At 52.6% G+C, this 27,937-nt stretch overlaps 1 protein-coding gene across 2 annotated transcripts; it reads left to right on the top strand.

Annotated features, from left to right (window-relative positions):
* The first annotated feature begins 443 nt into the window (after positions 1-443).
* On the top strand, positions 444-27,937 carry CSNK2A2 (casein kinase 2 alpha 2). Of its 2 annotated transcripts, XM_074583494.1 has the most exons (12): positions 444-663; positions 932-1,043; positions 11,596-11,697; positions 12,546-12,596; positions 18,759-18,818; positions 20,952-21,035; positions 22,061-22,171; positions 22,382-22,483; positions 22,805-22,905; positions 23,595-23,743; positions 23,944-24,037; positions 27,493-27,937. In XM_074583494.1, exons 1-11 carry the CDS (start codon positions 560-562, stop codon positions 24,018-24,020), a joined length of 1,053 nt encoding a protein of 350 aa, XP_074439595.1. In that variant the 5' UTR covers positions 444-559; the 3' UTR covers positions 24,021-24,037; positions 27,493-27,937. The 2 variants fall into 2 exon arrangements, with proteins under 2 accessions (XP_074439595.1, XP_074439596.1); XM_074583495.1 differs by lacking the exon at positions 18,759-18,818.

The following is a 27,937-nucleotide window of genomic DNA, read 5'->3' as shown; positions in this document are numbered from 1 at the left end:
CAGCGCTGGGGACAGGAGAAGGTCGGGCGGGTGGCAGGGGATGGCGAGGGGCTGGGTGGCGGGTGACACGAGGCGGGAGGAGGAGCGGGGACGAGGGCCTGGCGGGGGAGCGACACTTGCGGTGGTGGCGGGGGGCGTGACGCGGCGTGACGCTGCGTGACGCTGCGTGACGCTGCGTGACGGCAGCCGCCCGGCGAGCGGGCGCCGCGGGGCGGGACCTCCGCGCCGCCGGGGGGTGCTGCTGCGCGGCGGGCGGTGGCGGGCGGGCGCCTCTCGCGGCGCCTTTTCCGGGTTGGCTGCGCGGCGCTCGGGGCCGGCCCAGGCTGCAGCCGCCGCCGCCGCCGGCACCGGGCCCGGGCCTCGGCACGCTCCGCGCGGGCCCCGCGCCCGCTGCCCCCGGGCCGGCCCCGCCCCGCCCCGCCCCGCCCCGCCCCGCTCCGGCCTGGCCCTACCGCCGCCCGCCGCCGCCGCCCTCCTGCGCGCCGCGCCCCGCCTCGCCGGCCCCCCGCGCCGGCCCCGCGCCCTCCTCCTCCTCCTGCAGCCGCCGCCCGGCGCCGCCATGCCCGGCCCGGCCGCCGGCAGCCGGGCGCGGGTGTACGCCGAGGTGAACAGCCTGAGGAGCCGCGAGTACTGGGACTACGAGGCGCACGTCCCGAGCTGGGGGTAAAGCGCCCCGCGGGGAAACCCACCCCCCCACACACCCTTCACAGGGCCGGCGGCGGCCCCGCACCCTCCCGCGGGCCTCACGGGAAGGGTTCCCTGCCCTTCCCCCTCCCCCCATCCGTTCTGGGGTGTCCCCGGGGGGCTGAGGTTGGCTGGGTGTGGGGGGGAGGGGGCTGGGAGAGGGTCCCCCTTCCTCCCCCCCGTCCCCCTCCCGGCCTGCTGCCCTGTCAGTCATCCTCCTCCTCCTCTCTCCCCTTGGTGCCCGCAGTAATCAGGACGACTACCAGCTGGTTCGCAAGCTCGGGCGGGGGAAGTACAGCGAGGTCTTCGAGGCCATCAACATCACCAACAACGAGAGGGTCGTCGTGAAGATCCTCAAGGTGAGTGTCCCGTTGATGGTGTAGGGGCTTGCGGTGGCTGGAATGCTAGGGAGAGAGAATCTGGGTTAGGCAGGGCCAAAGGGCTGTTGTATCTTCTCCTTCTCCCCAGAACTCCCCGATGTCTCGTTAAGAACGTTGGGACGGTGGGCTTGGAAATGGATGTGGTGTCCTATGTGCTGTAGTGATGTTTTGATGTCTCCACCCCTCCTGCCCTGCATAGCTCTGGGCTGAGAGCTCCTCTGGAGGAGGAGAGTGGCGAGTCCTGACATTTGAACAGCGTTGCATGTGCTGCCTGCGTTTGGTAAATCGTATCTGGCAATGCCTGTCTAAAACAGCCCAGGGACTGCCATGTCAACAGGAATGTGAAGCCTGGAGGGGGGAATCCTTCTGTTAACCTCTAGACATCTGGCATGTGGCCCTTTCAGAGCCAGGCTGTGGGATGCTCAGCAGTCAAAAAAGCAGGCAAAATTTTATATTCAGTCTTTTAGAGGATCTGACATGGAAAAGAACTTCACTGCTGGCAGGCCAAAAACACTGTGGAAACTTGAGGAGACTGAGTGAGGCTGGCTGAAGTTTGGCAGCGTTGGTGGCCTGTATTCTGGCGTGTTGACCCTGGTGGGGTCGGGCTGCAGGGACCTTTGTGCAGCAGTAACAGGTTGTCATTTGGGGTGGCTGAATGCATGGGTTAGCCCCTGCAGGGCATGACTTAGTGTGTTTGGTGTTGAAGCAGCAGGCTCACAGCGAGCTGTGATAACTGTCCAAGCAGCAATCTGCGTTGGTGACCTATGGGTTGGCAGGGGTGATAAAAAAAAAGTAACTGAAAAGTTAGAGTAGAGGTGCTTTTGGTTTTGGCTTGGCTGACACTTGAGTCTGTCACTTGTTGGACTAGCAACATGTGTCACTTGTTCCCCAAGAGCACGTGGGAGCTGATGTCCGACCACGGGTGTTCTAAGAATTTGGGTACACATTGTTTTTAAGTAGGGGCAGGCAGGAGTTTCTGCTGCGAGAGAGTAGTCAAAGGTAGCCAGCGCAGAGCTGGGTTTTACGGCAAGGTGGCTTGTGGCTAGGCTGGGGACACCGTGCGCTTCTGCATGCTGCCCTGAAGCTCCTGATGGTCTCTTCAGGGCTGCTGTGGTTTGTTGAGACCCCAGATCTTGTCCCACATAGAAAGGCACCACAAGGCTGAGAAGAGACTACAGGGAAAGTCATCAGAAGTCTTCCTCCTTGCCTCTTCCCAGCCTAAAGAGCCTCCCCTGGAGCAATGTTCCTCTCCCTGTGGCAGCTGAACTCTGTCATGTCTAGGGAGCCTGTCAGCGTTGGACTGTGAGTCAGCTGGCAAGAGTCATCTGGGGGTGGCTGGGCGCTCCTTCTCCTTGGGGCCTGAATGTGTTGCCTTAATGCCCTGAGAGCAGGGGACTGGATTGTCCCAGATTTGAAGCGGATGGTGTTGCCACCAGTTCCCCTGGCTCCCCCCACTTGTATTAACATGCAGATGGCATTCCTGTGAGTGAGCAAGGAAAAGCAGAAAGTCCAGATAAATAAAGATGAACTTTCTTCTCCAGAAAGTGGGTCAGTGAAAAGTGAGTTTCAGAGCACCATGTTGTGTACGTTATGAAAACCTGTGAAGTGTGGCAATAACATCACTCTGATCTGTGGAAAGTGCTTCTGGTTTCCTGTAGCTAGACTTAAACTTAATTGCAAATGTAGTTACATGTATCTACAGTGGAGCCCTAGCAAAGAGGCTGGGTCTCTCTGCTCCTCCTAATTCAGGCTGGATCCTCTGAGGTGGGAAACGCAACCAAAAGTCTTCAGGTTTTTGTGTGGCTATAGGGGTGGGACAAAGGGGAAGACTGTTGCTGGGCGATGGATGCGGCTGTTTAGCACAGTTGCTCCTTCCTCTTTAAGGGTTTTTTGAAAGGACAATTTATGTGATGTGTTAGAGTGATTTTTTTTTTTTTTTTTTTTTTTTTTTTTTTTTTTTTAGCAAGAGTCACCATTTTAATATCTGCACCTCATGGGAGGTGACTGGTGTCTCTTCCCAGCCTTGCTCTTTGAAGCAGCTTATCCTTACTGAGCTCAAGTTAGCATGTAGCAAGTACTTCCCCTGCCTTTTTTTCTCCCCTTCTTTGGTGTTGTGCTACCTGAACATCTTGTACCCTCCTCCAGAGAGGTCAGGAAATTTTATCACCCTTTCTCTGATGCAGAACTGAGCCACAGAGATTTCCTGTGTGACTTTGGGCAAGTCCCTTAGCCTCAACAAAGCTGAGACTAGAGCGCAGGTCCTAGTCTACTGCTGCATCAACAGATAACTGCTTTTCCTCTTCTGGCGGTCACTTGCCTTGTTTGTTTAAGTGCCCTATGAAGACTTTAGCATTGGACAAGGCTAGGGAGCTAATGGCTGTGATTGGTATCACAGCGCCTCAGGCCTTTTGGGCTTGCATAAAGCAAGGTGCCCCATTTCCCAGGGCATTACCCAGCATTGCCTTTCTGTTCTGCTACCCCGAGTGCAGGATGGGCATAATCCTGCAGGAAAATGGGACGCTCTTGCCACTAGTTGTAGTCAGCAAAGAAGAAGAATTAAGGTCATGCAGATGACCATAACATTACCATTTCCTGGGCCAAGTGCCTTTCTTTGCAAATATGATGCTCTTAATGTCACTTTTCCCAGGAAAATTCTGGAGCCCTTTAAAAAAAGGCAAACAAAGCAAGCAGGTTGCTTCTCACTCCACCGCAGCAAGACATCAAGACACTGCGTAGGCCAGTTTGTGCAAAGCAGCAAGGTAGAAGCCCTTGTTTGCCATGCAGACACCCCATGCCAAGCACCCTCCAAAAGCTTTTATCTCGAGAACCAAAGCAGAGTACAACTCCCCGCCTTTTCAAGCTGTTCAGGGAGCAAAGATTGAGCAAAAAAAAAAAAGCCGTGGGGCTGAAGTCATCTTGATAGGTAGTGGAGGACTCTGCACTGTGCTGACCTTCCTACCCCTCTGGAGTAGCAGGGCAAGAAGTTAGCCAGGAGCTGTGTTCCTGCAGTGCCCAGCTGGTATAGGAGGCTACTGTGGGCTTTTTGATCCGGCTGGCCTCGGTACAGCTGTGGGCTTGCTTCCTACATGTGTAGGGGAGGGCCAAGCCGAAAAGAGGAATGTGTGAACATGTCCTATACATGCTTTTGTGTCTTGCTTAAGTCTAACACTAAGGTTTGACTCCCAGGATGAGGTCTGACATTCCTCAGCATCTAGAAAGGAAGTTTAAGACATCTTTGTTTCCAGTGAGTCGTGTACCGTCTACATCCAATGCAGGTATCTAAAGTACAGCTCCGCTCTTTCACATCTAACCACATAGGTTTAGATTTTCAGTGGACTGCTGGGGTCAGTCTGCAACATTTGGGGTGTCTCTTCGGTGAACTTCTCATTTTGCTTTTCTGCTAATGCGGCTCCAAAGTGTCTGCCAGTCTCCTGGTGTGCCTTAAAAGGGAATCCTCTGTTCTGGGGTAACAGTGTTCCTGGGGGATGTGAACAGCATTGCAAGTTGCCACTCTGAAAGCCAAAGATAAACTTTCCACGTTGCATGTAACTTTTGTGGGTTATCCTTTGTGGCAAGAATGTTGCTGTTAAAGTTACCTGCAGTTATGGCTGTTTGTGAGCCTCAGCTGTCCCGCAGCGTCCCTCACAGCCTGTTCTCATGTACCGATTACTGCCATCGGAGTGTCCGCTCAGTACGGAGTTTACAGCATCCATATTGTCAGCTCTGTGCAGGAGTCCTCCTGCTTTCCTGACGCACGTATGCGTCTATGTACGCTCTAGTTGCCTGCGAAGCATTGAACCCATCACGTAAAGAGACTGTTTTGTCTCCTTGTATGGTAGCTATCTGCATAGGCACAACACGCAGGCGGAGGTTAGGGGAAGAATGCAGTTACATGGAGAGGGACCAGCGAAATGGAGGCTCTGCAGCAGTGATGAAATAGCCCCTTTCTCCTTTGGTGGCTTTTGTCCCTCTGTGCTGAGTCCGTGGACTGGAACTTTCAACCATGTACGTGGTTTCACAAGTGCATTCTTGTTTGTTTGGCTTTGGTTTTCCCTTGTTCCCCCTTTTTGGGCTGTGTGAACGCTCCAGAGCTCCTGCAGTGCAGGCATTGCTGCAAGGGCCTTCCAGTGTTGAACTCAAGTTGTCGCTCTAGTAGCTAGAGAACCATTTTTGGGGAGGTAGCCCTGTGGATCCGGTAAAGTTTCCTCTGTCCCTAAAAGCTTTAGAGCCCACATAGATCTGCATATTCTAGATGGGGGCCGAAATGACTCTCGTGCTAGTGTGCAGAAGGGATTGCATGGGGAAATAGGACTGGATGATGTTGGCCCCTCAGGCTGGAGCTTTTGACTGCATCGATGGCCTTCCACCAAAGCCGTTCAATGCCTGTTCCTGGTAGCTATCTGTGTCTCTTGCTCCTCCTGCATTTGCATACACTGAATCAGCTCTCCCTGGCCCACTTACTCCTCTGGCAGTCTTGAAATGAGCCCTTTTGCAAGAGTGCCAGGTACACAGCTCTTCTCTTTTGAACACCAGTTGCCCGCACTGAGCTTGGCACAGTTGGCTGCTGGAGTCCAGCCTTGTTTGGAGCAGAGACCGGCTGAGACAGTAGCAGGTGTCTCGCAGAGGCCTGGAGATGCAGCTGGTAACTCTCGCTGTGGTGTTCTAGCACCAAGGAACTGGTGAGCTGCGGAGCTGCGGCTCCTGTGAGGAGGAGGGTGAGTTACAGCACTGCGGCTGTTCGCAGTGGCCAGGGGCAGAGTCCGAGGGAAAGACTCTCATCCCTTGCGGTGGTAGTGGGGGAGATCGGGGCTTGGTCCTTGTCCGTCTCCCTTTTAGTTGACTGCAGAAGACTGTTTTGGAATGCACTATGGGGGGAGGAAAGGCATTATGAAGGAAAGAACGTCACTGCCCTCAAAACACGTTCTGGTATATTCTACTGAACTTAAATAAAAAAGCGAAAGTGCTTTATTAGTTTCAGGGTAGGTTCCCCCCCCCCCTTCTTCTAAAATTCAAGAGCAGCTCGGGAAAGTTTGAATTCCCGTAATGGAAATGGTAAGATGCAAACTACTGACAGAATATTAACACAAGTGGGTTACTTGATTTTGTAGCTCTTTTGAATACAATCATTTAGTTTCCCAGATGATGTCTGGCAAAATAAGCACTGCTGCTCTGAAGCCAATTTTCCTGTTGAGCAATTGGCATTGCACTTTATAGGCCGATTATTGTGATCCTTTCGATAATACTTGCTAGAGACGAGTAAGCTTCTATTGTCAGCTTTTAAATGTTTAAAGCCTGTCATAAGGATGCTGCTCGAGCCTTTTGCTGGTCCTGGACGTTGAGTGTTGAGATTTCCTGGCTCGTTCACTGGAAGCATCACGGTGTTTGCAGGCTATTGAGGTTTGGTGAGCAAAGAATAGATCTTTTTCTGTACGGGATGGTGGAATAAATTACTTTAGTTTCTTGCGGATTTGTATCTTTTGACTGCTGAACCTTCTCCCCTGCTGCGCTAACCCCAGTTCTTTTTCAGAGCACCTGCTGGGCAAAACCCAGCACCTTCTGTGACTCCTTCAGAGGAGCACGTGTGCTCCTCAGCTGGCAGTGTGTGTGCGCTGCCTGACTGCCTGCTTTTGGATAACGTAAAATGCTTTTTATGCTTTGGATTTAACTTGGATTTCACGTACCTTCCTGGTCACTACTTTTCTTTCTCGGCATGGAAATGTGCAGAGAACCTTGTGTAACAAATTTATTTTCTATCTTTGCTTGAATTCAAGCCACAGGGCGCCCAGGTTGTTGGGGAAGGCTGGAACTGAAGCGTCTGACAGAACAGTGTACTCCCTTTGCTTTAGAAACCAAGCGAAAAAGATGATTAACCAGGCAGCCATTTATTCGTTCAAGACAGGAAGTGATGGTTGCAGCCTTGTATTTAAAGGTTTATTTTAGCAAACAATGTTAATTCTCTCAGCTGGTGTTTGTTGCAGCTGGATGCTTTCCCTGCTTACAAGTTCACGTGATCTCATGGAAAATGACCCAGGATCTGATCTCTCGTAGAATCATAGAATGGTTCTCTCGGTCACAAACAGGTGTTTTCTTCTGCATCTACCTGACTGCAAAGCAACTCCTTACCCCATTCCATTTCTCACCTCTGCAGAGGGATGGCATTGCATGATGCTCCCCGATCTGGGACAGCGCAAGCCACTGTCGGTACCTCTTCTGCCTGATATTCAAGGGGATTGAAGCACCCTCATGGGATCCCTTTGGCTGGCAGGGTGGGAAGCCTGCAGCAAAGGGTGGGCCAGCTGGGGACAGTCGCGTGAGAGCTGCGAGGTCGAGCAGAGACCATCCTCATGGGGCTGGAGGTCACCTGGTCCCTCTGCTCTGGGCGCTCAGCGTAGCGGACAGCCACGAGCTGCGTGTTTTGTTTCCACCGTCTACAGCCACCTCACTTCCAGTTTGCCTGAGGAAGGAAGCAATTTCCTGGGAAACTGGAAAACTGGCTTGTGAGAGACAGTCGTGTTGCTCTAAGGGTACTGCTGCAGTTGAAGTAATTAAACCCCTCCCAGTGTAGACACAGTTAAACTGAGCCATGTCTTTTAGCCTGGTTTCCTATGGAAACGAGCCTTATGCAATCCCGCTGTCTGTCAGCCTTTCTCCCTCTCCTCCCAGCCAGTAGTTTTTGCACTGGTTGGCCAATTTCAACCAAATGCGACAGAAGTCTCCAAGCTGTCAAGTTTCTACAGATTTCATGGAAATAGGTGTTTCCATAGAGCAGAGGGACTGTGTTGGAGCCTGTCTCAGAGGGAAAGGCTACAGTGAGGGTTTGACTCGTGGTGGTTGCTGGAGAATCCCAGCATGGAGGAAAGCTTTGAAATGCCTCTGCTGTGGGAACAGATGGAGTTGGAGTCTGCACCTGTATAAAACGTTGCCTTGCAAATGCAGGCGGATCAAACTCTGGAGGAGTTAATTTTGTCCAGGTGCCTGCTCCGTTTCTCTGCTGGAAATCCACCTCCCAGGGTGGGGGGACTGAGCCAGGTAGGAAACACAACCTGAAATGCACCGTTCATACCTGGTTTAATGAAATAGTCTTAAATGAGTACTGGTAAAATAGTCTGGCTGCAAGGGCTAGTGTTTTAGGAAGCCACCCCTGCTGGGAGAGGCAGATGGTTGGAGGCCATAATAGCTTCAGTTAGTTCACATTTAATCCATGTGTGTTTGGAGTCATCATCCTTGGAGAGACAGATCAGGTGACTCTGAGAGACAGTTGTAGCAACCCAGACTTAATCCTGGTGCTTGGAGGATATGCTGCTGATTGCCTGTGGTTTCAGCAGCATTGGGGTCTGGGGACAGGAGGGAAGTCAGCAGAGTTTCTGTGGTTGTGAGCAGTTAGCTCCAGTGCAGTCCTGGCTGTGTGCTGGAGCGGTTTGCACCAACGTGCTTGGCTTGCCAGATGTAGGAGCTTGGGCTGGGACTCAGTTACTGGGCAAAATCTGAGCCCTGGTGATGCATTCTTGGGTAGCAGACGGCAATGGCAGTTGTGGCTGGAGCAACGGTGTGGGACAACATGTGGGTAGGAGGTGGCGTGTGGTGGGTAGGCTGATAACAGTGAAAGCTGCGTGGGGTGGAGGCCAGCGGTCGCTACTGTTTTGTCCTGCAAATCTGAAGTGGGGAAATCCTCCGTTACCCTGCATTGCTCTCTGGGGAAACTTCCAGGCAATAGCTTTTCCTCTGACGACGTTACTTCAGCCCATGGCATTTCTTCCCACCTCATCCCTATTTACCTAGGGATGAAAAATCCCTGTCCTGACCACTGGCTGCAGGCGGGGAGAGCGCTCTGACAATGCACTGCTTACCATCCTGCAACGAGCACGGCTTCCCATGCCCCCACCCTGCCCAGAGGCTTGCAGGGCCCTTGCCCCAGCTTGCAGCTGATGTGCAGGTAGTGTAGCCGTGTGCGGACAGCCTGGCCCCTGCCACTGCAGCTTAGCAGGAAAATGTGCAAACAGCCGGCAGCTCTTACCTCTCCCTCTTGCTGAGCCAGTGTTTGCTGGAGTGTCCTCCCCTGGTGATGTCGGACATGCTGCTGTTGGCGATTACCTGCAGGCATTTCGTTAAAAAGACAATCTTTCTTCTCTCCTTTTTTCCAAAAGTCGATGATTCTGTCTGCTTGTGTCTTTTAGTAAGTGTATTGTGGGTAGGGGTAGATTTCTGGTGGAGATCACGCAGGACATCGTTTTCCTATCCTGAAAAAGGTGGAAACCTGTGGAAGTGACTGGAAGACAACATCGTCTGCCCCAGTGGGAGTGGTGGTTGCTATGGAAGGAGAAATGGAAATCTCGGAGGGATATCCTCCCCTACCTAGCTGATGCAAAAGGCCCTTGAAATAACTACAGTACAAAGGAAAAGGTATTTCAAGAGTGGGCTTTGGGTCCTCTTGGCTGTTTCAGCTCCCGATCGGGTGCAAGTGTGGCAGCAGAGAGGCTGTGATGCACGTCTGTCAGCAGCCAGACTGTTCAGTGAGCGCCTTCAGGACATCAGTGCCTCAGCTCCCTCTCTTTGAAGTTCCTTGGAAAACAGCTTGTGTGTGCATCTGCCTCTCTGGACGAACAGAGTAACCAAATTACATCCTCTTAATCCCATCTTGGCCTTCTGGTAAGATCAGTGCATGTGGGCCACACAAGGGTGGTGTCTGTCCCCATGCTGACATAAATGAAATTAGTCCCTAACGGAGCATCTTCCTCTCGGGTTCAGAAATCCGTCCCCCTGCTCTGGCTGCTTCTCCGTGTTTGTCCGACCTCCCACTGGCTCCAGCCATGTTTGGGTACTCCTTGCGGCTGTTAGTCGCCCCCTCCCCAATGCACCCTGCCCTGTGTTGCTCCAGCTCTGGCTGACAGCTGCGGTAGCCTTGCTGCTGTTTTCCACAGTGGCTTTATGAGGTGCTGACGCTCCCTGTGCTGGTATCAGTGTTATTTTTGGCACTTTGCTTCAGGCTGAGATCTCATCTTTTGGCTTGAAAGTCTAGCTCCTGCCTTTTAACTTGGGAGAGAAGGGCAGGATTCGAATCTGAAGGTTTCAGACACCTGAAGAGTCTAGAAAGACAGCATATTTTATCACTTATATAAAAGGCTTATTTTCCCACTATATAAAAAGCTTCTGTTCCTTCTTCCATCTGCTCGTACATTCCTGCAAGGGGTCTGAAACCAGGGATTGCCTTGGATTCGCCTGCAATGGGAGCATGAGTTGCCCCTTCAGCACTCTGCAGCCATCATCGAAGTGGGAGGCTACAGCAAAGGTGAGGTGGCGAGCATGAGCTGTTGAGCTCTTGGGCTCCTTGTCCTTCACGTAGACATCTGATAACATGTGTCACTTTGGTAAGGTGCCTCATACCTCTTTGCCATGCCCCGTTACTCCCTTCCTCACACACCAGACTGTGACGGATGGAGAATGTTTTAGAAAGCTGAATGTCTGGAGAGGAGTCTTTTCATCAGCAAACCTCGCAGAATAGAGCAAGGGCTTTACCACTGCGTGCAAGATGTCTCTGCAATGCTACCAGTGGTGCAGGAGGGAGTGTTCCAGCTCTGCAATGAAGGGCTGCCAGACTCAGTGACTTGTAACTGGTAATGGCTGCACCAGTCACTAGCCAAGGCTCATTAAAACAGTCTCATCTCTTAACCGCTCTAAGCTGCCTTTCCTTTCCAGCAAGTGCAGAGCCAGAGTTGTGCTGGGAGTGGGTGAGTTCTAGAAATGGTTGTTCCTCTGCGTTGAAGTGAACCATGGGATCAACAGAGTGTAAAAGCTAAGCCAACCTCCAAGCCCCTGCCTTGGGAGCAGCTGTTCTTTGTCACTCTGCAGAGTGATGTCCAGAGAAAAGCTTACTTTGCAAAGGGAGTTCCTGGGACTGTGCAGATTCAAGGAGGAGTCAAAAACTGTTTAAAATGTCTGCAGGCTTTAAAAGGAATCATGGTGTATGGATGCGATGGCATGCTGTGCGGTTGGGTCTGTGCTCTTGGGGTGGTTGCAAAAGATGCATCCCATAATTAGGCATAGCGGTGTCTGAGCTTACTCGAAATCTTGGTGTTGGAGAACTTTCAGGTTGTCATTTCATTGGAGTGAAGTACTCATTGGGAAATGGGTTGGGATCAGGAGTAAAAAATTGATTTGTGCCGGTAAAAAAAAAAAAAAGCTGAGATATGAGGTCCACCATGCTTGTCCTGTGGCTGTAAATGCAGAACACCAGAGTGTGCTGAGATTTCCATGCAGCAGTCCAAGGCACTTTTAACCACAGTTACTGGAGTCCCAGTTACGTTCCTCTGGAGTGGTTTGATTTTCCCCTGATGAGTGGAAAGCTTTCACTGAGGAGAGGGAGATCCTAGTTCATGCAAGGTGTCTGTCTCCTCTTTGAAGCTAAAAATGTTCCCTTGTGAGGGTGGGAGCAGAGAGGGGAGGGGAGGCGATGTGATCCAATCAAAATCGGTGGCAGAAATCCGTGTTAATTTCTGAAAGGACTCTCACTTCTAATTTCTTTTGTCTATTTAAGCCAGTGAAGAAAAAGAAGATAAAACGCGAGGTTAAGATTCTGGAGAATCTACGTGGTGGCACCAACATCATTAATCTGATCGACACTGTCAAGGATCCAGTGGTAGGTGGCTGTGTGTCACGGGGTGTGTGGTGGGCTTGCCTCCCCGGCAGCTGCAGGCGCAGGGCAGGCACTGCTGCGTGACTTCTGCTCTCAGCTCAAGTTAGGTGCTGCCTGTGCCTTCGTCCCAGCCAGGGGCACACGGTGTCCAGCCCATGGGGGTCTCCTGAGGTGGGTGGGTTTGGGTGGGCTCATGTTTCCCAGACTCTTTTACACCCCTTCTGTGAGTTTCCCATGGCTAACAGGGGAGAAGTTTTGCAGCCCTACAAATTTTCTGTAAGAAAGCAGAGCCCGTAGCCTTCCGGCTTCTGCCTGGCGTCTGGAACATAAGTATCTGCCAGGCCAATTTGGATATTAAGCACTTTTCATCCTTCTGGTTGCTGTCCTGCCCAGTGACCAGACGTCATATCCTTTGTCTGCATTGCCACAAATATCCCATTCCCGGGAAGTTTTCTCTGGCTAGCAGCTGGCTGGGATCTGTGACTCCCAGACAGCTGGCAGCCATGGAGAGAAAATGACGCTGCTGTAGTGTTGGCAGTCCTGGCTGACCTTGCTCCTGTGATGGGCTGCAAGGTCTTAGCCCCTGGTGACACCTTTTGCCTTGCCCAGTGCTATCTTTGCTCCATGGCATGGGGAGGAGCAGCACTGGCCAAAAGGCCGTGTTGGTGCTCGCTGTGTGAGGTACGAGTGGAGCTTGCCCCTGCCTGCTGCGGGAGCAGGGCTGCATTTCTCTCGCTGTCCTGCTCCCACCCCACTCTCCGCAGGAAGCAAAAGCTTTCCCAGGTCTCTTGGAGCGACAAAAGGTCAAGGGGGTGTTTTAAACCGTGATTCTCTCTCTCTCTCTCTTGCAGTCAAAGACGCCTGCTCTGGTGTTTGAGTACATCAATAACACAGATTTTAAGGTGAGTCTGCCCGAGTGTGGAAGGGGGAGGCTCCCCATTTCTGTTAAGAGTGCTGTGATCTGGGGTTGTCAGATGCTCCTTGAGAGCTGTGGGGGGAGTTTGGGGCTTTCACTTATGTCAGCTTCACCTTCATTTCCCCATGTAAGTCAGAAACCTGTAAATAGGCTCTAGATGAGAAGGAATAAAAAGCTTGTGTGCTGACTCTCCTCCCAACTTTGAGGAGTGAGTTCAACAGGTTAGATATTCTTACTCTTCTCTCAGTTTAGTAATTACTGCTGTGCTGTATATTCTGCCCGAGTTAATCCCTGTGCTGTGATGCTGTATTTACAGCAGTGCAGTTGATGGAGCAGGTGACGCTGATTTGTGCTGGAACCTTCAGACCTGGGGACTGTGGGGCGTCAGAGGCTGGAGAGCACGTCTCCCATTGCTGGTGGGCCTGGTACTGGGGGAGTGAGCACTCTTGAATACATCTTAAGAGCTTTTCTGCATGTCTGAGGCTGCAGGGTATTCCCCTGGCTCTTCTGATGCCAGGGGAGCTCTAAGCGGTAACACTCTTTCGTGACACAGGGGGTCCTGTCTGAGCACAGCTACAACTGCCTGCGCTACCAAAATGCTGCTGGCTGGCAGCAGCAACCTGATACATAAAAGGGATATATAATTAGCAGCCACACCTATTTTAATGGTTTCTTTGCTTCCCCCATGTGAATCTTTACCCTAAGTCACTAAGTCAGTGGTGGAGAATTAATTGAGCCATTGCCATTGGAAAGCCAGCAGCCATCCCCTCCCGCGCTGTTTGGAGATCTCTTTTGTTCCGTGTTATGGGGTGGTGCTTTTTTCTTCCTGTCCGTGCCAGTGCGTTGGGTAGGTTGCATGCCTTGTAGCATGCAGCTTCGGCAGATACACCAAGCACCCAGAGAAGGACCCTGGGTCCGTGGTGGTGGTGGGTAGGAGGCAGCTCATCAGCTGGTCCGCGGGCCATCTCCCCTGCAGCCCCGCACTCTGCAAGGCGGCACGTGGTTTTTTTTCTGTCCCTGGAGGGTTGGTCTGGAGAGCTGAATCCTGCTGGGTGGGACCCCGTGCGCAGCCAGAGCTGCAAGCATGCTGGTGGTGGTAGTCTTAATGCTGTTTTAATCTCGTGTAGAGACTTACTGCAGAGTCTGGAATAATAGTAACTTGCAGCAGCGTCTACCCTGACAGCTCTGGGCGGGGAGTTGAGTGCTGCCTCCATCAAGTAAACAGGCATGAGTGCTATGTGGTGACCTTTCAGGGCTAATTAAAGCAGGCTTCGTTTGTCTGGGCTTCATTGACATCAGCTGGGCTGTTCCAGTGCCGCATGTATGTTGGGAACGTGCCCCTGTGCTGCTTCTGGTGACCCAGGGCCTCTTCGTAAGACTGGTACTGGAAATTTTTAACTATTTAGATAATGTTTGTTTATTTATTTTTATTTGCTTATTTATTTTTATTTTTAATGCGTGGCTCAAGATAAAATAGTTTGCTAGGACAGCGGCACATCTTTCTGAGGATCGCTTTGGTGTCTCCTAGTCAAAATGTGGTTGCACCACCTGTCACGTCCTTAGAAGAAAAAAATTATCATCGAAGCTATTACCCAGTAACAGAAATATGTTCATGGAGCGGAGTGTTAAGTAGTAACTTGAGGCTGGTGGCCAACAGGGACTCTTAACTGAAAAATGCAGGGCTTGGAGCACAAGGGAGGCCATCGGTCCCAGTCACGCTGAGAGCTGACACAGTCACAGTTGCAGCCAGTGAGGAAACGTCGGTCTGGACACAGCAGAATTAACAGTGCTCAGCTCTGACTGTTGCGTTAGAAACAACTGTATGAGTTTGCCGCAGATCATTTTGAGGCTCCTAGGAGAAAGCCTGGGTCCTCGAGGAAGCCCAGATTCACAGCTGTACAAGTCCAGGACAGAAAATATTGATGCTTTTGATGCTGATTGGTACAAGGCAGGAATAACTCATCTTGGGAATGCAAGCGCGTCCCCCAGGGCGTGCGGTGTGGCTGCTCGTGTTCAGGCATTATTTGTAACCTGAATTTCACTAGCTACACGTGGGGAGTGGGGGTTATTTGAGCTACGCTCCCATGAGCTCTGCTGCCTATTTGGGTAGGTTCTCGGGGCTGCAGCTAAACTGGCGGATTACAGAGCTGCTGCGACTCGTGGGTGCCTGTGGATCTCTTCTCCTATACGGAGCCTCCCAAACTGTCTCTTCCCTTGCTCTGAAGTGCAGCTGGAGAGCACCCAGTCGTTGTCCCCTCTGCTCCACAGTCCTGAGCTCCCCAGGCAGCCAAATTCTGCAGGAATTAAGTGCCGCATGAGCTAATCCGGGTGACAGGGACCTCTTCTCTTTGTTTTGAGGGTCTGCTGATCTGTCCATCTCTGACTTGACTTCTGGATTCAGCAGTACTGATGAGTACCATCAAATCACCTTCAGGGGGTATGAGGAGGTTCCCAGGGCGGCTGTGTACTGTGCTGACCGCTGTACAGGATTGCCTTTTTCTCTGTCCTGTTGGCAATAGTTGCTCACAAGCTTGGATGTCTCCTCACTTGTCTCCTTTCTGGCAGTTTCTTTCCCTCAACGTTATTATTTTTTGCTTAATGTTAATAACTTTCACCCTGTTTCCCATTAAATGGCAGGACACTATTCATGTCTGTGCCCCCATGAAATTGGCTGCTGGGTTTCCTCAGCTCTCTGTGCACGGGCAGAAGCTGCAGTTCCATGAGGCCTAAGCCACGCCTGTGGACAACTCTGGATCAGAAGAGCAAGCTTGTGTTCCACAGGGTTTGGCTATTTTTAAATGGCGGTATAAACAGGAGACTTAGGTGATACCTCCCTGGAGCTGATTACAGTTTCTTAAATTACCCTGCTGGGTCCCTTCTGAAAATGCTGGCTCTGTACTCACAGGGATGATGAGTTGGAACCAGACTAAATGCGATTCTGCTGCGTGAGGACAGCAGCTTGTGTATGGGGCTAGTGTTTCTCTTCAGACCTGCTGTGGTGCTTGTCATCCATGAGCACTCGAGCTACCTGCAGTCGTCTTCCTTAAACGATAGCTGCACTGAAGCGCCATGCAGTCAATTGAGTAACCGCCAGTGAAATTAAATGTCTTTTGCTAATTGGTTTCAAACTAGAAATGGTCTTTCAACCACCATTAGCTGTCACGTATTTTGTGTAGTCGGTGAGCATACCTGGTACTGTGCCTTTCATTGCCCCAAAGAGGCAAATCCCTGGAGAAAGAGGTGGACAGGGCCAGGTCTCCAGGAGCAGCGCTGACTTGGGTTTGCTATTGCGTTCTTAAAACGCATTAGCAGGTTTGCAGCTGAAGAAGAGGAGATGGCCAAGGAAGGTGAACAACGAAAGGTTGCTTCAGGATGTTCAGCCTGTTGGAGTTGTGGGGGCAGAGGGCTTTTGAGTCAGATCTTCCACTTTGCATGCACCTCAGTGAACTTTCAGGCCAAGTTCCTGTGAGAGAACTGTGTGCCTGTGTTTTATCCTTGTACGTCCAAGCTTATTTAAAAAAAAACCAAAAACCAAAAACAAAAAAACAGTTGTTGCCCTGAATAAGTGATGCAGAAGTATGAAAGATTCTCTTCCCTTGCATGGCTGCGGAGGCCAGGATGCTTTAAGAGCCGTTTCCCTGCACCCCAAAGCAGTGTCTCAGCCCTCCGACGGTGCCTCGCAGCCATCCTATTGCTCTGCAGATGCTGCTTGCTGCACGTAGACAGCTGTGTTGCTCACTCAAGGGAGAAGAATAAGCGTTTAACTCCTGTCAGCCCCATGGAGAAGGGAGGCATGTCTCTGCCTCCTCGGGCACTAACAGGATTAGTTTACTTTTGGTTATGTGATGCGTGCCAAAATATCACGGAAAGCTGGAGAGGGGTGGAGACTGCTGGTGGGTGAGTGTGGCCTTTCCTCATGCTCTCTACGGAGCAAGGAGACCAGCCCAGGTCTCCGAGGCCTTGCATGATCCTGAGTGCTGGCAACCAGCTGAGCATGTATTTGAGCTGGGTCTGAGTGGTCCCCACAGTGATGTTTCTGATAGTTTTACTCCGAAGAGACGGCTGTAAGAGCAGGGCATGGGACATGTCTGCAAAGGAGGTGTCTGTTGTCCCCTGCTAGGCTGGGCTTTTGCCCAGGGATTTGGAGCTCACTGTCAAAGCCTTCTTGGGGCAGCTGCAGTGTGGGACCTACTTGCAGTGGAAACCTTGGCTCTGTTCTTCAAAGCCTTCTGTGGTCACCAGCCGCATGCAGTGCGAGGGGAGCACGCTCCCACAGGGACTGTTCCCTGCAGCGAGTGGAGACAGGGTGCTGCTAGCCACGCTGTTGGCCTTGGGCACAGTGAGAGGGTCAGAGGTGCTGGTTTCTAGGGAAGTCTGCTGAAAGCTGGTTGCCCAAAGGCTGCCTCTGCTGAAGGCTATGAGTTGGAGAAACGGAGAAGCATTGTGGGCCTGAGAAGAAAGGCATCAGTGACCTCTGTTCCATCCCCTCCCTGCTTCCAGGCAGTGAGAGGCAGAGGAGCCAGGGAATGGGGAAAACAGGGTCTAGCCCTGTTCTGCCACTGCCTTTCCTGCCCTCCGCCTTCCCCAGGTGCATTGATGTTGCCAGGTGAAGTTGAACAGGGTGGTGATTCCCAGAAAGACATGTTTTAAGCATCTCTGTCCCCCCATAGTGCTTGTGACCTAAGCAGGCCATTCAAACAAACCCCTGGACGGGCTCAGCTGGCCTCTGCTGGCCCTGGGTTGTACATCGGAGCTATGCACAACCGAGTCGGGAAATCTATCCCTGCTGTAGCTTGTGGCTATGTCTTTTTTGCTCCCTGCTCACTTGTCTGCTTCAGTGAGTTGCTCCAAAGCGTTAGGATCATCCTAGCTCATGAGAATACAATGCAGCTTGTGTCCTGGAGGCTGTTAAAGCTCTGCATGTGTAAGTGACACTTGGATGTTGTCAAACGATTTCCCAGAGCAGTATTGGGGTTTTGGCACTGTTTGGAGCTGGCCCTAAGTAAGGCAGGATCCTGAGGACCTCAGCATGGGCCTGGAGGGGATCCAGGGCCAGAGCTGCTTTCTTGGAATGTGAATTTCAATCCCTTGCTCTGGGATTTTTCCTGAAGCTGCCAAGTGGTGCCCGTGGTGGGCAGCTGGCTCCAGTGCTGATGCAATTGGTGATTGGACTGAGCAGTGAGACAATCCTTGTTTGTAAGAAAGGGCAGAGAGGTCTGGTCCTACTGCTGCCCTCTGAATGTCCTTCCTTGCCCTATCCTGGCGTCTGGCCTCACTTTCTCTAGATGAGAGCACAGCCCGATGGGGTTGGGTTGGCAGCGCTGCCAATGACAGGCATAGAGCAGAAAGCAAAATTGGGGCCGGTTGTGACCTGACGTGGGAGCAGCAGGATGATGAGTTCTCCAGTGATGGTGCTGGTGGCATGGTGCAAGTTAAAGTGCACCCTGGATCTTTGTCACTTCTGCATGAGTAGCCACAGAAGGACACAGAGGAGAGTGGTGGATGTTTGCTGGCAACAAGCACTTCCCTGAGACTCCAAGCCGTGCGCTCCTTGGCCCCACAAGCATTTCTGTCCTGTTGAGCTGCATTAGCCTTTATCCTGGGATAGAGGGGAGCCTCCACGGGTCTGAGGCTATCTCTACCCATTTGTGCTTCCCCTCCACATGCTTCTTTAGGTTAATGCTTTCCTCTCCCTGCCCCACCTTGAGCACTTAGAAGCCTTGCCCACGTGTTCCCAGCCTGCCTTCTCTGAGTGCTGTTACCCATGTTGTCAAATCTCCGTGATGACTTTGCATGTGAACAGAGAGTCAGGATCATCTGTGCCACCTCCAGCGTGCTCTGAAGGGCTTGCTGTCTGCTCCTTGGACAGACAGCCTGGCTGTCTCCCACGGGAAAGAAGTCATGACAGGTCTGAATGATCCCAGTAGCATTTCACGGGAGCTCTAGCATCTTTTCTGGGTTTCCTAGCGTGTAGCCCTGTCAGGTCAGAGACCTGGACAGCCTTCAGGAGTGGCAGCATTCACAGGGGAATCTGGAATGGGGTCAGTGATTGGAGGCAGGTGGGATGCAGGAAACGAAACTAATCCATATCTGGAGTATTTATTTTTTCTTTTTTTTTTTTTTCCCTCCCTCCCCAAATCTGTTTCAGCAACTGTACCAGATCCTGACAGACTTTGATATTCGGTTTTATATGTATGAGCTGCTGAAGGTGAGTGGCATTGTATATGGCAGTCTGGATGGGGAGACCAGGAATGAGAGTGGCAGTAGCGGGGCTGTGCTACTAAGTGGTTACTTATTTCATATGTTCAATGCAGAATCCATGTCTCATAACCCAGGAAGGTCTGGGAAGACATCTCGTTACCTGGCTTGTTGCTATGAGGTATTACAGCCAAATTGGGGACCTTTGGTGACCTCCAAAGAGTCTCTGATTCTCTGAGGACTGTTCTTCCCTCGTGAAGCATTTGTGATTGTTAGTCACCAGGTAGGGCTGTGCTTGTTCTCCCCGTGTCTCTAGCACCATTGGGCTGCTATGAGGAAGATCGACTCCCTCCCATCCAGACGCAGTACAAGCTCCGAGGGGCGTTTGCAGGGCTGGGGAACCGAGGACTCTTTAGCATGCTAGGGACAGCGGAAGAGAGGGATTGCCAGCTCCAGGCTTTCTTCGGCAGTATTCAAATGCAGCCCCAGAAGGTGACTTCTGCCCACTTGGTCTTAGACCCCTCTGTCTCTAGGTGGGGGATCTAGCTACTTCAAGAAAAAGCTGACCATCTTGGTGCCCTGTGGTCACAGAACCCCGGGGATGTGGTCTTGGGGAACAAAGCTTCTGGTTATGCTACCTGTTATGTGTTGATATAATGCTGGTATTTTCCTTTGAGACCTCCCAGCCAAAGCTTTCCCTGCCCCTCTGGTGAAGGGCAAGGGCTGCCTCCTCTTTACTAGCCTAGCTTCCACCTCCATGTGGAAATGCTCATGGAGCCCTATGGCAGATCTGTGAGATCTGCTGCGCTGCCCCTCTGGGGTCTCTGGCTGCAGGACGTGGGACCCAGCAGGGCGTTAGGGAGAGCTGACAGGTTTCGGCTGATCGCGGGGCTGCTCTGTGCTGACCTGCTGGAGCAGCAGCTTGGCTGTGTTGGGTCCTAGCAGGGCCTCGGGACTTCTGGGCTGGCACTTTGCATGTCCCCTGCCTCTGGAAATGAGTGGTACAGGCTAGGGAAAGCCCTTTGTGCTCCAGGACTTGGTGACTACAGGAGACTTCCTGAAACAAATCTAGTGGGCTTGGTGGATGCTTTCTTCTCTGCACCTGTCTGCAAGGGAAACACCTTCCTACTGGAGGTTGGAGGGAGCCTGAGGCAGCCCAGGATTAGGGTTGAGGGGTGACGAGGTTTAGATGATCCAGCCTTGAGACAAGCAAGACACTAGAACAGTCTCATCTCTGGAAGCAGTTTGTCCAGCCTGTTATAGATCTCCTGTACTGGAGATCCCAGGACCACCATTTGCTGTGACTCCTGGTGGTTGCGAAGCCACGTGTCATTACAGGGATATTCCCTGAGGCTTTGCTGTGACGGAAGCTGCCTCCTCTGTTTCCCACTGTGGCAGGGGCCCAAGGACGGTGCTACTTCCCTGGCACTGGTGTCTTGGATATTGAATGACTGCAGGCTATACCCTCCTTCCATGCTGCTGGAGATCTCAGAGCATCTGATAAGTGGTGACGGATGGATCTCCCTCCCCCTTGGAGATGACAAAACAACATTCTCACCCCCTTGCTCAAGGGAACAGCTGCGGGGGTGGGGGTGAGTGGTGCAAGGTCATGGAGCTGGAGAGCTTATGTGTGCTCCTGCCTTCAAGCTTTAAGCAGCAGGGCCCTCCCTCGCATGCCGTCACCTGCCTTTTGTAAGCGCAGGTTTGGCTTAAACGAGCAGGGCAGAGGTAACTTTCTAGCTTAATGTGTTTCCGCAAGTGGAAACCTGCACTGGAAGGCCATAAAACTGTATGCATGTAAGAATCGTCCCCCTCTGGGGAAGAGAGTGTGGCCGAGGAAGCACAGGGCTACCCAGGTTGGAGCGTTTGGCTTGTCATCAGGTGGGCCGCCTCTCTGCATCGAGTTCTTCAAAGACTCTGCAGGGAACACGATTGCAGGACTGTACTGGGACACGAGGTCAATAGTCTTGTTGCCAGCTTGTCACTTCATCGTGTGCTGAAAATGCCAGTTCCTTGTGCCAGGGTTGTGGCACTTCCTCCTGGACAGGGCAGACTTGCTCCTGGCCGAGAACTGTCTGTTATATTGTTAGTGCTGCGCCTGTGCTTACAGACGTGCCTTAACGTGTGTGCCTATGTCTGCCAGGCCCTGGATTACTGTCACAGCATGGGGATCATGCACAGGGACGTCAAACCCCACAACGTCATGATAGACCACCAACAGAAAAAGGTACTGTGGCACCAGGGCTTACAAGCAGTGTTTTTCCAGGGAAACTTGAAACTTTGCCACCTGTAGCCTGGGCAGCTGGGCTTACCCCTTTTACCTTTATTGTCTCCCCGCACCGGGTTTCTTTGCTGAGAGGAGCAGTCCTGGGCTGTTAATCTCTGCCTGGGGAGCTACGGCAGTAGGGTGTAGAGGCCCTGGCCAGAAGAAGGGTGGCCTTGTCTGAAACACACGTGGATATTTTCACTTAGGGAATTTTAAGCTCTTCCTGTATTACAGCCAGCGTGTCCTGCAGTGGCTTCCTCACTTCTGGGGCATGCTAGTTAGATCACAGGTAACGTTGGTTTCCCACTTGCTACCGGGAAATGGGCAGCACAGGGAGCTTCCCCACCCCGTCCTGGTACTCGTACCTCGTTGGGTGGCGTGTCTCCCTGTCTGCCCAGGGATTTGCAGCAGCTGGTCCCCAGGTCCATCCCTCTCCGTCAGCGGTGGCTGGGCAGGCAAGGCAAGGTTTATATGGCGGGGGAAATCTCTTACTAAACCTGCTGTCTGTCAGTAACAGGGAAGGTCGTCCATCCCTGTGGCTGCAGAGGAGATGGTCTGCCTTGCAGGATGTGGTGGGGCCCCCTCCTACCTCCTTTCCTGCTCCCAGTGAAAATCAGTACTGCCTTCAGCCCAGCCCCTCTAAGCAGCAGGATAAGGTTGTTTTTTGCCCATTCCCTAGTATGCAGTGACCTATCCACCATAGCTGCTGGTGCTGGTAAGGAGCCAGTTGTCCAGCAGTGACAGTGTGCTTGGACTCAGGAGGCAGGGGAGCTCTCTAAGCTGGGCTTTGCCTCACCAGCTAGCGAGGGGGGAAAGGGAAGAGCCTGACCAGAGCACTGCTGAGAGCATCTCCTGTCCCCGGAGTGCCTCCCGGCATCCTGGGCTCCACACTCGCATCACAGGATTGAGAGGTTTGGCCAACGTGGCTTCACTGAAGTGGCTCGTACTGAGGCTCCTGACTCTGTGTCTCTTTATCGCATGTTCAGCTGCGGCTCATAGACTGGGGTCTGGCCGAATTCTACCATCCAGCTCAGGAATACAATGTCCGTGTGGCCTCTAGGTACTTCAAAGGACCAGAGCTCCTTGTGGATTACCAAGTAAGAGTCTGCCTCCTCCTTGCTAGCCAGTGATACCACTTGTGGTTGCACTTTGGCTGCCTTTGGGTTGTCTGGTTTTGCCTGCCAGGGCATTGCCTGGGTTGGAAAGAGGCTGGCTGTGAAGTGGAAAGGCTGAGGCCGCCTGTGTGGCTGGGGAACCGGGCTGTGGTGAGCATGCCTTTTCTGACAGCTTCTCCTTTTTCCCCTCAGATGTATGACTACAGCTTAGACATGTGGAGTTTAGGCTGTATGCTGGCAAGCATGATCTTCCGAAAGGAGCCCTTCTTCCATGGCCAGGACAATTATGACCAAGTAAAGACTTTGCTACCTGGCTTGTTTCTTGAGATGTTTGTCACTGCCTTATCTCTGTGTGTATAGTGGGGAGGTTCTGGGGATTGGACTGCCAGGCTGGGAGGATGTTGCTGTGTGCTTAGTTAAACCATCTGGGATTATGCCTCACTGCCTTGTGTAGGAGACTTGTTTTCTGCACGTCTTGCAAAAACAAGTTTCAAGGGAGATATTCCTTCCATCTGGGATGTTTCCAGAAGGAGAGCTCTTAGATTTGGGCAGCTCTGCCTCTGCGAGAGGGGTGGCCTGCCCTTCTGCTCTCTCTCAACATGCCTTTTGTTCCAGCTGGTTCGCATTGCAAAGGTCCTGGGCACAGATGAGCTGTATGGGTATCTCAAGAAGTACCACATAGAACTGGACCCGCACTTCAATGATATCCTGGGCCAGTAAGTGGAGAAGTGAAATGCAGCCTTTTTTCCTTACAGCACAGTGAGGGAGATAAGTTGACGTCCATCCCCTTGAAAGACTCTCAGCAAGGGCCTGCTTTGATCTTCTGGGTCACAGTGCTGCTTGCAGGCTTCCCATCTGGCTACTTATGCCATCTCAGGAGGCCACTGAAATGCAGGCTGTTTCCTTTTGCCTCTCCCATGATCCGCGAGACATCCCCTCTTTCTTCCTTCTGCTTGTTGACATCCTGGGAGTGGAGATGTAGGCACTGGAGTTGAGTGTGGGACGAGGGGCTCAAAATTTCCCAGTTGAGATTCCTGAGTAGGATGCGAGGTGGATGGGATAGCAAGGACAGCTTCTGTGAGACTGGCTGGCAAGCCAGAGCACCTCTGCTCCCAAGGGTGTCGCCCTGCATGCCGTTGTCTAGTCCCTGTAGGCAGAAGGGAATGTGCAATATTGTGCCTTTCCCAGGTGCAGGACATCCACACAATTGTGTACCTAAAGAAAGAGGTGTTTCCCCCTTTGGCAAGTGCTTGCTGAGCAGTAGCTTGTGCAAGGAAGAGCTGTAGGCAGTGTCCGTCACAGCTGTCTCTTCTCAGAAGTGGATAGTGGCAGGTGATTTCCCCGGGGACCTCTGGGTAGCGCTGTGCTGGTCAGAGCTGGCCAGTGACAGCTGGTCCCTTTGCAGGCATTCCCGAAAGCGCTGGGAGAACTTCATCCACAGTGAGAACAGACACCTGGTCAGTCCTGAAGTCCTAGACCTCCTGGACAAGCTCCTGCGATATGACCATCAACAGAGGCTGACCGCCAAGGAGGCGATGGAGCACCCCTATTTCTGTGAGTCTGTGGAGAAGCTGGGACCAGCTGGGACGGAGAGGGGCTTGGGTCGCAGGGGCAAATTCCATCTCCCTGCTCTGCGAAAGCCTTAGCAGCGGTGTGGGTTTCGAGGGCAGTTTCTCTGGAAGGGTTTGCCAGGGTGGAGCTTCCGCTTTATTAAATGCTGTTTCCCCTTCCTGCCTGGTCTGTGTCTCCTGCAGATCCAGTGGTGAAGGAGCAGTCCCAGCCCAGCTCAGAAAACGCTGTGCTGTCCAGTGGCCTGACAACAGCACGATGAAGACTGGAAAACGACGGGTAATTCAAGATGTTTACAAATAAAAGCAAAACCTTCAGTCACACAGTGAAGGGAAAAGAACCAAGGACCCCCCCCCCCCCCTCCTTACCCTCCCCTTTATACTCGGCAGAAATCTAACCTTGGTGGGGGGGTCATAAACCTCAGTTCCTCTCTGGTGGTTGTGGTTAATGTAACTCTAACCCTGTGGTACCAAAGCCCTGGGCAAATGGTCTTGCAAGAGCTAAACATGTAGTGATATCCCCAGGGCTCAACACAACTGATTCTGGTTCACATCTCTATGGATCCTTCTCTTCCTTCTCAGTCCAGCCTTCCCCGCCACGCTGGTGGGGACAAATTGGTCGTTCCACCATCAGCCCTTAGCATGCCTCTTTCTAAACATGCCTTTCTGACTCGTAGACTGGATGAACCAAATTCAGGCTGGGGGTCAGCAGGTGCAGCTCCGTTTTGAGATCCAAGTCCTACTGCTCACTCTGGGCTCGAATTTGGCCTTCGAATTCCAGTTTAAATTGTGAAGGCCAGGGGCGGTTGGGGGGAGGAGGGAGGTTATCAAAAAAACAACCCGCAAACCCAGCAGCATCTCAGGATTGGTTTGAAGCATTAAAAGGAAGGCACTGATCCGAGTTGCTGGGGAGAGGTGAGATCCTCCCTCCAGGTGTGTTTGACAAAGGCTCGCTCTGAGAAGAAACTCAATAGACCTGCTTTGGAAACTTGTGAATGAGGGCTGCTCTTGTGGCAGGAGTGGGGAGGGACTATCCAGACTTTCCCACCGAGCTCAGGAAAGTCGGTGTTGCAAGATTTCTTGTGATAGGTGTGCAACCACGTACCTCATGACGTGGCTCCCATGAGAATTCGTGCCAGACGCAGACTTGTGCCAGAGCACAGCTCTGGAGCTGTTTGGTCCAGCACCGCAGGATGGAGGAGTGGGGAGGAGGCCAGGGACTAGAGCGCAGGGAGGGGGAAGGATCAGCAAATGGCAGCGTGGTCCGTTGGGTAGGGGGCTGTGCAGCTACCCATCCAGGACTTGGGATCCCACGTAGTGTTTTAACAAAGTCAGCCTTTTGTTGAATTCCAGGGTGCCGATCCTGTTGCGGGGGGTGGGGGGGGTTCGTCTTGCGGGTTCTTTCATCAGATCCCTCGATGGCTTTGTAGCCCCACGGTTCACAGTTGCCTCCTCTACTTGTTCTGTGTGTAACTTCATCAAGTGGTTCTGGTGACACTCAAACCTAGAAGCTGGAGATAGTGTTTTCCCACCAGCACCTAAACACAGAATTTCCTTCTGCGGCATTGTTGAAATAGTTAATTTTTTTATAAGGTTGCAATGTTTCTATTCAAAACATCTGTTTACATTCCATATTCCAATAAAGTTCTATTGGCATCGATAGCAGGTCAATCCATTTGTATAATTCACTGAAACCAATAAATATCTATACGTCTGAACGTCTGCCATCTCGAATCTATGGGATAGCCAGAAAGGGTGAGAGCTGGAGGCATTGCCTCCTCGAGGAGGCCGGGTTGTCTCTTCCAGCCCCTCTTGTCTGAGTATTTTGGGATCTCGTAGTCTTTGGTTGCAGTTCTTTGCGCCGTCAGCCCTGAGAGTTTCGCTGTGACAGATTGCCTCTTCTTCCCCAGGGCCACAAAGGAGGTGCGGGGGTTCGGGTCCGGCGGGGAGCTGGCTGTTGTGGTATGTGGGATTCAAACAGCTGGCGCCCACGGTAGCGGGCTGTCGGTGATGTGGCTGGTCGGAGAAGTCAGCGATGCGGGACTGGAAGCTGGGCGTTCTCCACGTCCATAGCCCTGTGCTCATCTCCTCTCCGCCTGGGTGGATGGCTTTTTCTGAAGCTGGGCTGAGCAGGGAGTAGCTCTTCTCTCCTCCTCCCCTGGGATGCAGCTGCTGCTTGAGCTCAGTTATTGGTGTTTGGGCTGAGGAGCCAGCTGTGGTGTGTCTGCCACGCCACGGGGCCCTCGCTAACATTAACTGTCCTGCAGATGCTGCTGAAGGCTTTGGTGAGTGTTTCCAGCCCTTTTGTCCTTCTATTGGCCTGGCCTGGCCTGAGGGCTGTGGGGGTCTCTTAGGCTTTTAAGCTGCGCTGATACCAGTGAGGTTGGTTGGGGGTTTTAACATCAATTTCTGATGTTAAAAACTGATTTTAAACAGGTATTGAATTGCTCCGTTGAGAAGAGGCAGGGGTGGACGTTTCTCATGGGCTGTAACAAGTTGCTCTGGGGGAAACTTGCCCATTTTCCAGCTCTTTGTGTGTTGGCATTCCCAGCTTCCAGAGAGCTAAGGCAGAAGTGGGGGGGGAGGGGCGTGGGGGAGAAGAATGGGTTTGGTATGGGAATTTTGATAGGCGAAAAATGTTGGTTGTTGTATACGAGGGCTTGACCATGTCCAAACCCGACGGTGGAGCTTCAGGAAGTGTCAGTTCTGTAAACCTCAGTCAGGAATTCTTCCCTGGTACCCTCGAGCAGAGGAAGAAAGATGCTCTTCCCAGCAAGTGAAACGAGTAAATGGCTTTTTCCCTGGCTGCAATAACCAGAGAGGCTGGAACAACCTGCCCCCTATCTCCCCACATCCTAACCCCAGCTCTAGGCTCGGACGAGCTGTGACAGATTCATCCTGAAGGGAAAGATGGCCTGAGCAAGCGTAGCCCGGGAGTGAGGAGGGTGCGGAGTCTCCTGATCCCAGGGCGCTGCGGATGCTTGGCTGCAGCTTGGGCCAGTTTCTCTCTGCACCCGTGGGCCTTTCCAGCACTGGGAGCAGGAAACCCTGCTCTCCTCTGGACCTCAGGAAGGCCTCATCCTGCCTGTAGGGACAGCTGGGAGCTGGAGAAGACAGTGTCTTGTCCTTCGGAAGGAAGGAGGCTGGCGAACATGCATCTTCGTATGCTTTCTCCTGGAGAAAGTTGGGAGAGTCCTGGCGTGTGTCCTGGACTTTCAGCTGGCCTGGCCCCAGCTTTCTAGCAGAGGTGGAGTGGAGGTTTGGCTGAGCACCTTGTGAGTGGAAACGCTCAAAAACAGAACCACGGCAGCCATTGAGGGACACCGTAGGGGAGGCATGTGGTGCCTGTTGCAAGTGTGACGTGGCATGACGGGAGCCTTTAGCTGGACTAGAGAAGATGTTTGGGGCAGTGGAGGGGCGCTAAACACAGGAGGTTGAGGAAAAAGAAGTCCAAGCTCGTGTCTGGCTGCCCACGAAAGCCCTGCTTTGCTGGACTGTGTCGCTCCCTGGCCGTGCTCAGCCCTGCCTTCCCCCCTTCTAATGCAGGCTGAGGATCCCCTGCCGTCCCCGCACCCAGAGCGGTGTGGAGGGTGCGGGCAGGCCTGCCTGGCAGCGGGGTGGCAGGACGCGGGGCTGTGCACCCAGCTGTCTCCTTGTCACCCGGGGCCGGAGGCGCTCTGCGTCGAGCCAGCGGCGCCCTGCGATGCTCACTTCCCTCCTCCCGTCTCTCCTCAGGTCCGATGCTGTTGCTCCCAACTTTCCATGAGCAGAATGAGAACCAAATCAAACATCCTATCGGCGCGTGTAGAGTGACGGCGGGCAGACAGCGCAGCGCGGGCAGGGCTGAGAGCAGGGCAGCGCGCCTGCCTGGACGGCACACGCCTCTGTGACCACAGCCCTTCCCGCCAAGTGTTAAAGGTTCTTCTGCCTCTGGTTCCTTGTTGAGCTCTTCCTGACCCAGAAAGCATGGAAACGTGAAGGGTGTGCAAAGCAGTCGTCGGGTAGTTGTTCCTTCCTCCGCTCTGGCTGTTCCCCCCCCAGTCTCTGATGGACCACAGTTAGCCGGCCTGTGCCCGTCTCTGCCAGGGCACGGGGGTGGCAGGGAATGTAGTGTCACAATGGACCGTTCTATATTACAGTTAAAAGAATTCTATATTGTTGAATAAAAGTTTTAAAAGAA

This window comes from Larus michahellis, chromosome 4, assembly GCF_964199755.1.
Source record: "Larus michahellis chromosome 4, bLarMic1.1, whole genome shotgun sequence".
Taxonomy (NCBI): domain Eukaryota; kingdom Metazoa; phylum Chordata; class Aves; order Charadriiformes; family Laridae; genus Larus; species Larus michahellis.
The sequence above is the reverse complement of the archived record's forward strand: the minus strand, read 5'-3'. Positions and strand labels throughout refer to the sequence as shown.

Bases quoted from the DNA above. Each gene is read 5' to 3' on its own strand.
- CSNK2A2 (XM_074583494.1), top strand. From the start codon at position 560: ATGCCCGGCCCGGCCGCCGGCAGCCGGGCGCGGGTGTACGCCGAGGTG. The intron at 1,044-11,595 runs GTGAGTGTCCCG...TGTCTATTTAAG, and splicing joins TCGTCGTGAAGATCCTCAAG to CCAGTGAAGAAAAAGAAGAT. The intron at 22,484-22,804 runs GTAAAGACTTTG...CTTTTGTTCCAG, and splicing joins GCCAGGACAATTATGACCAA to CTGGTTCGCATTGCAAAGGT.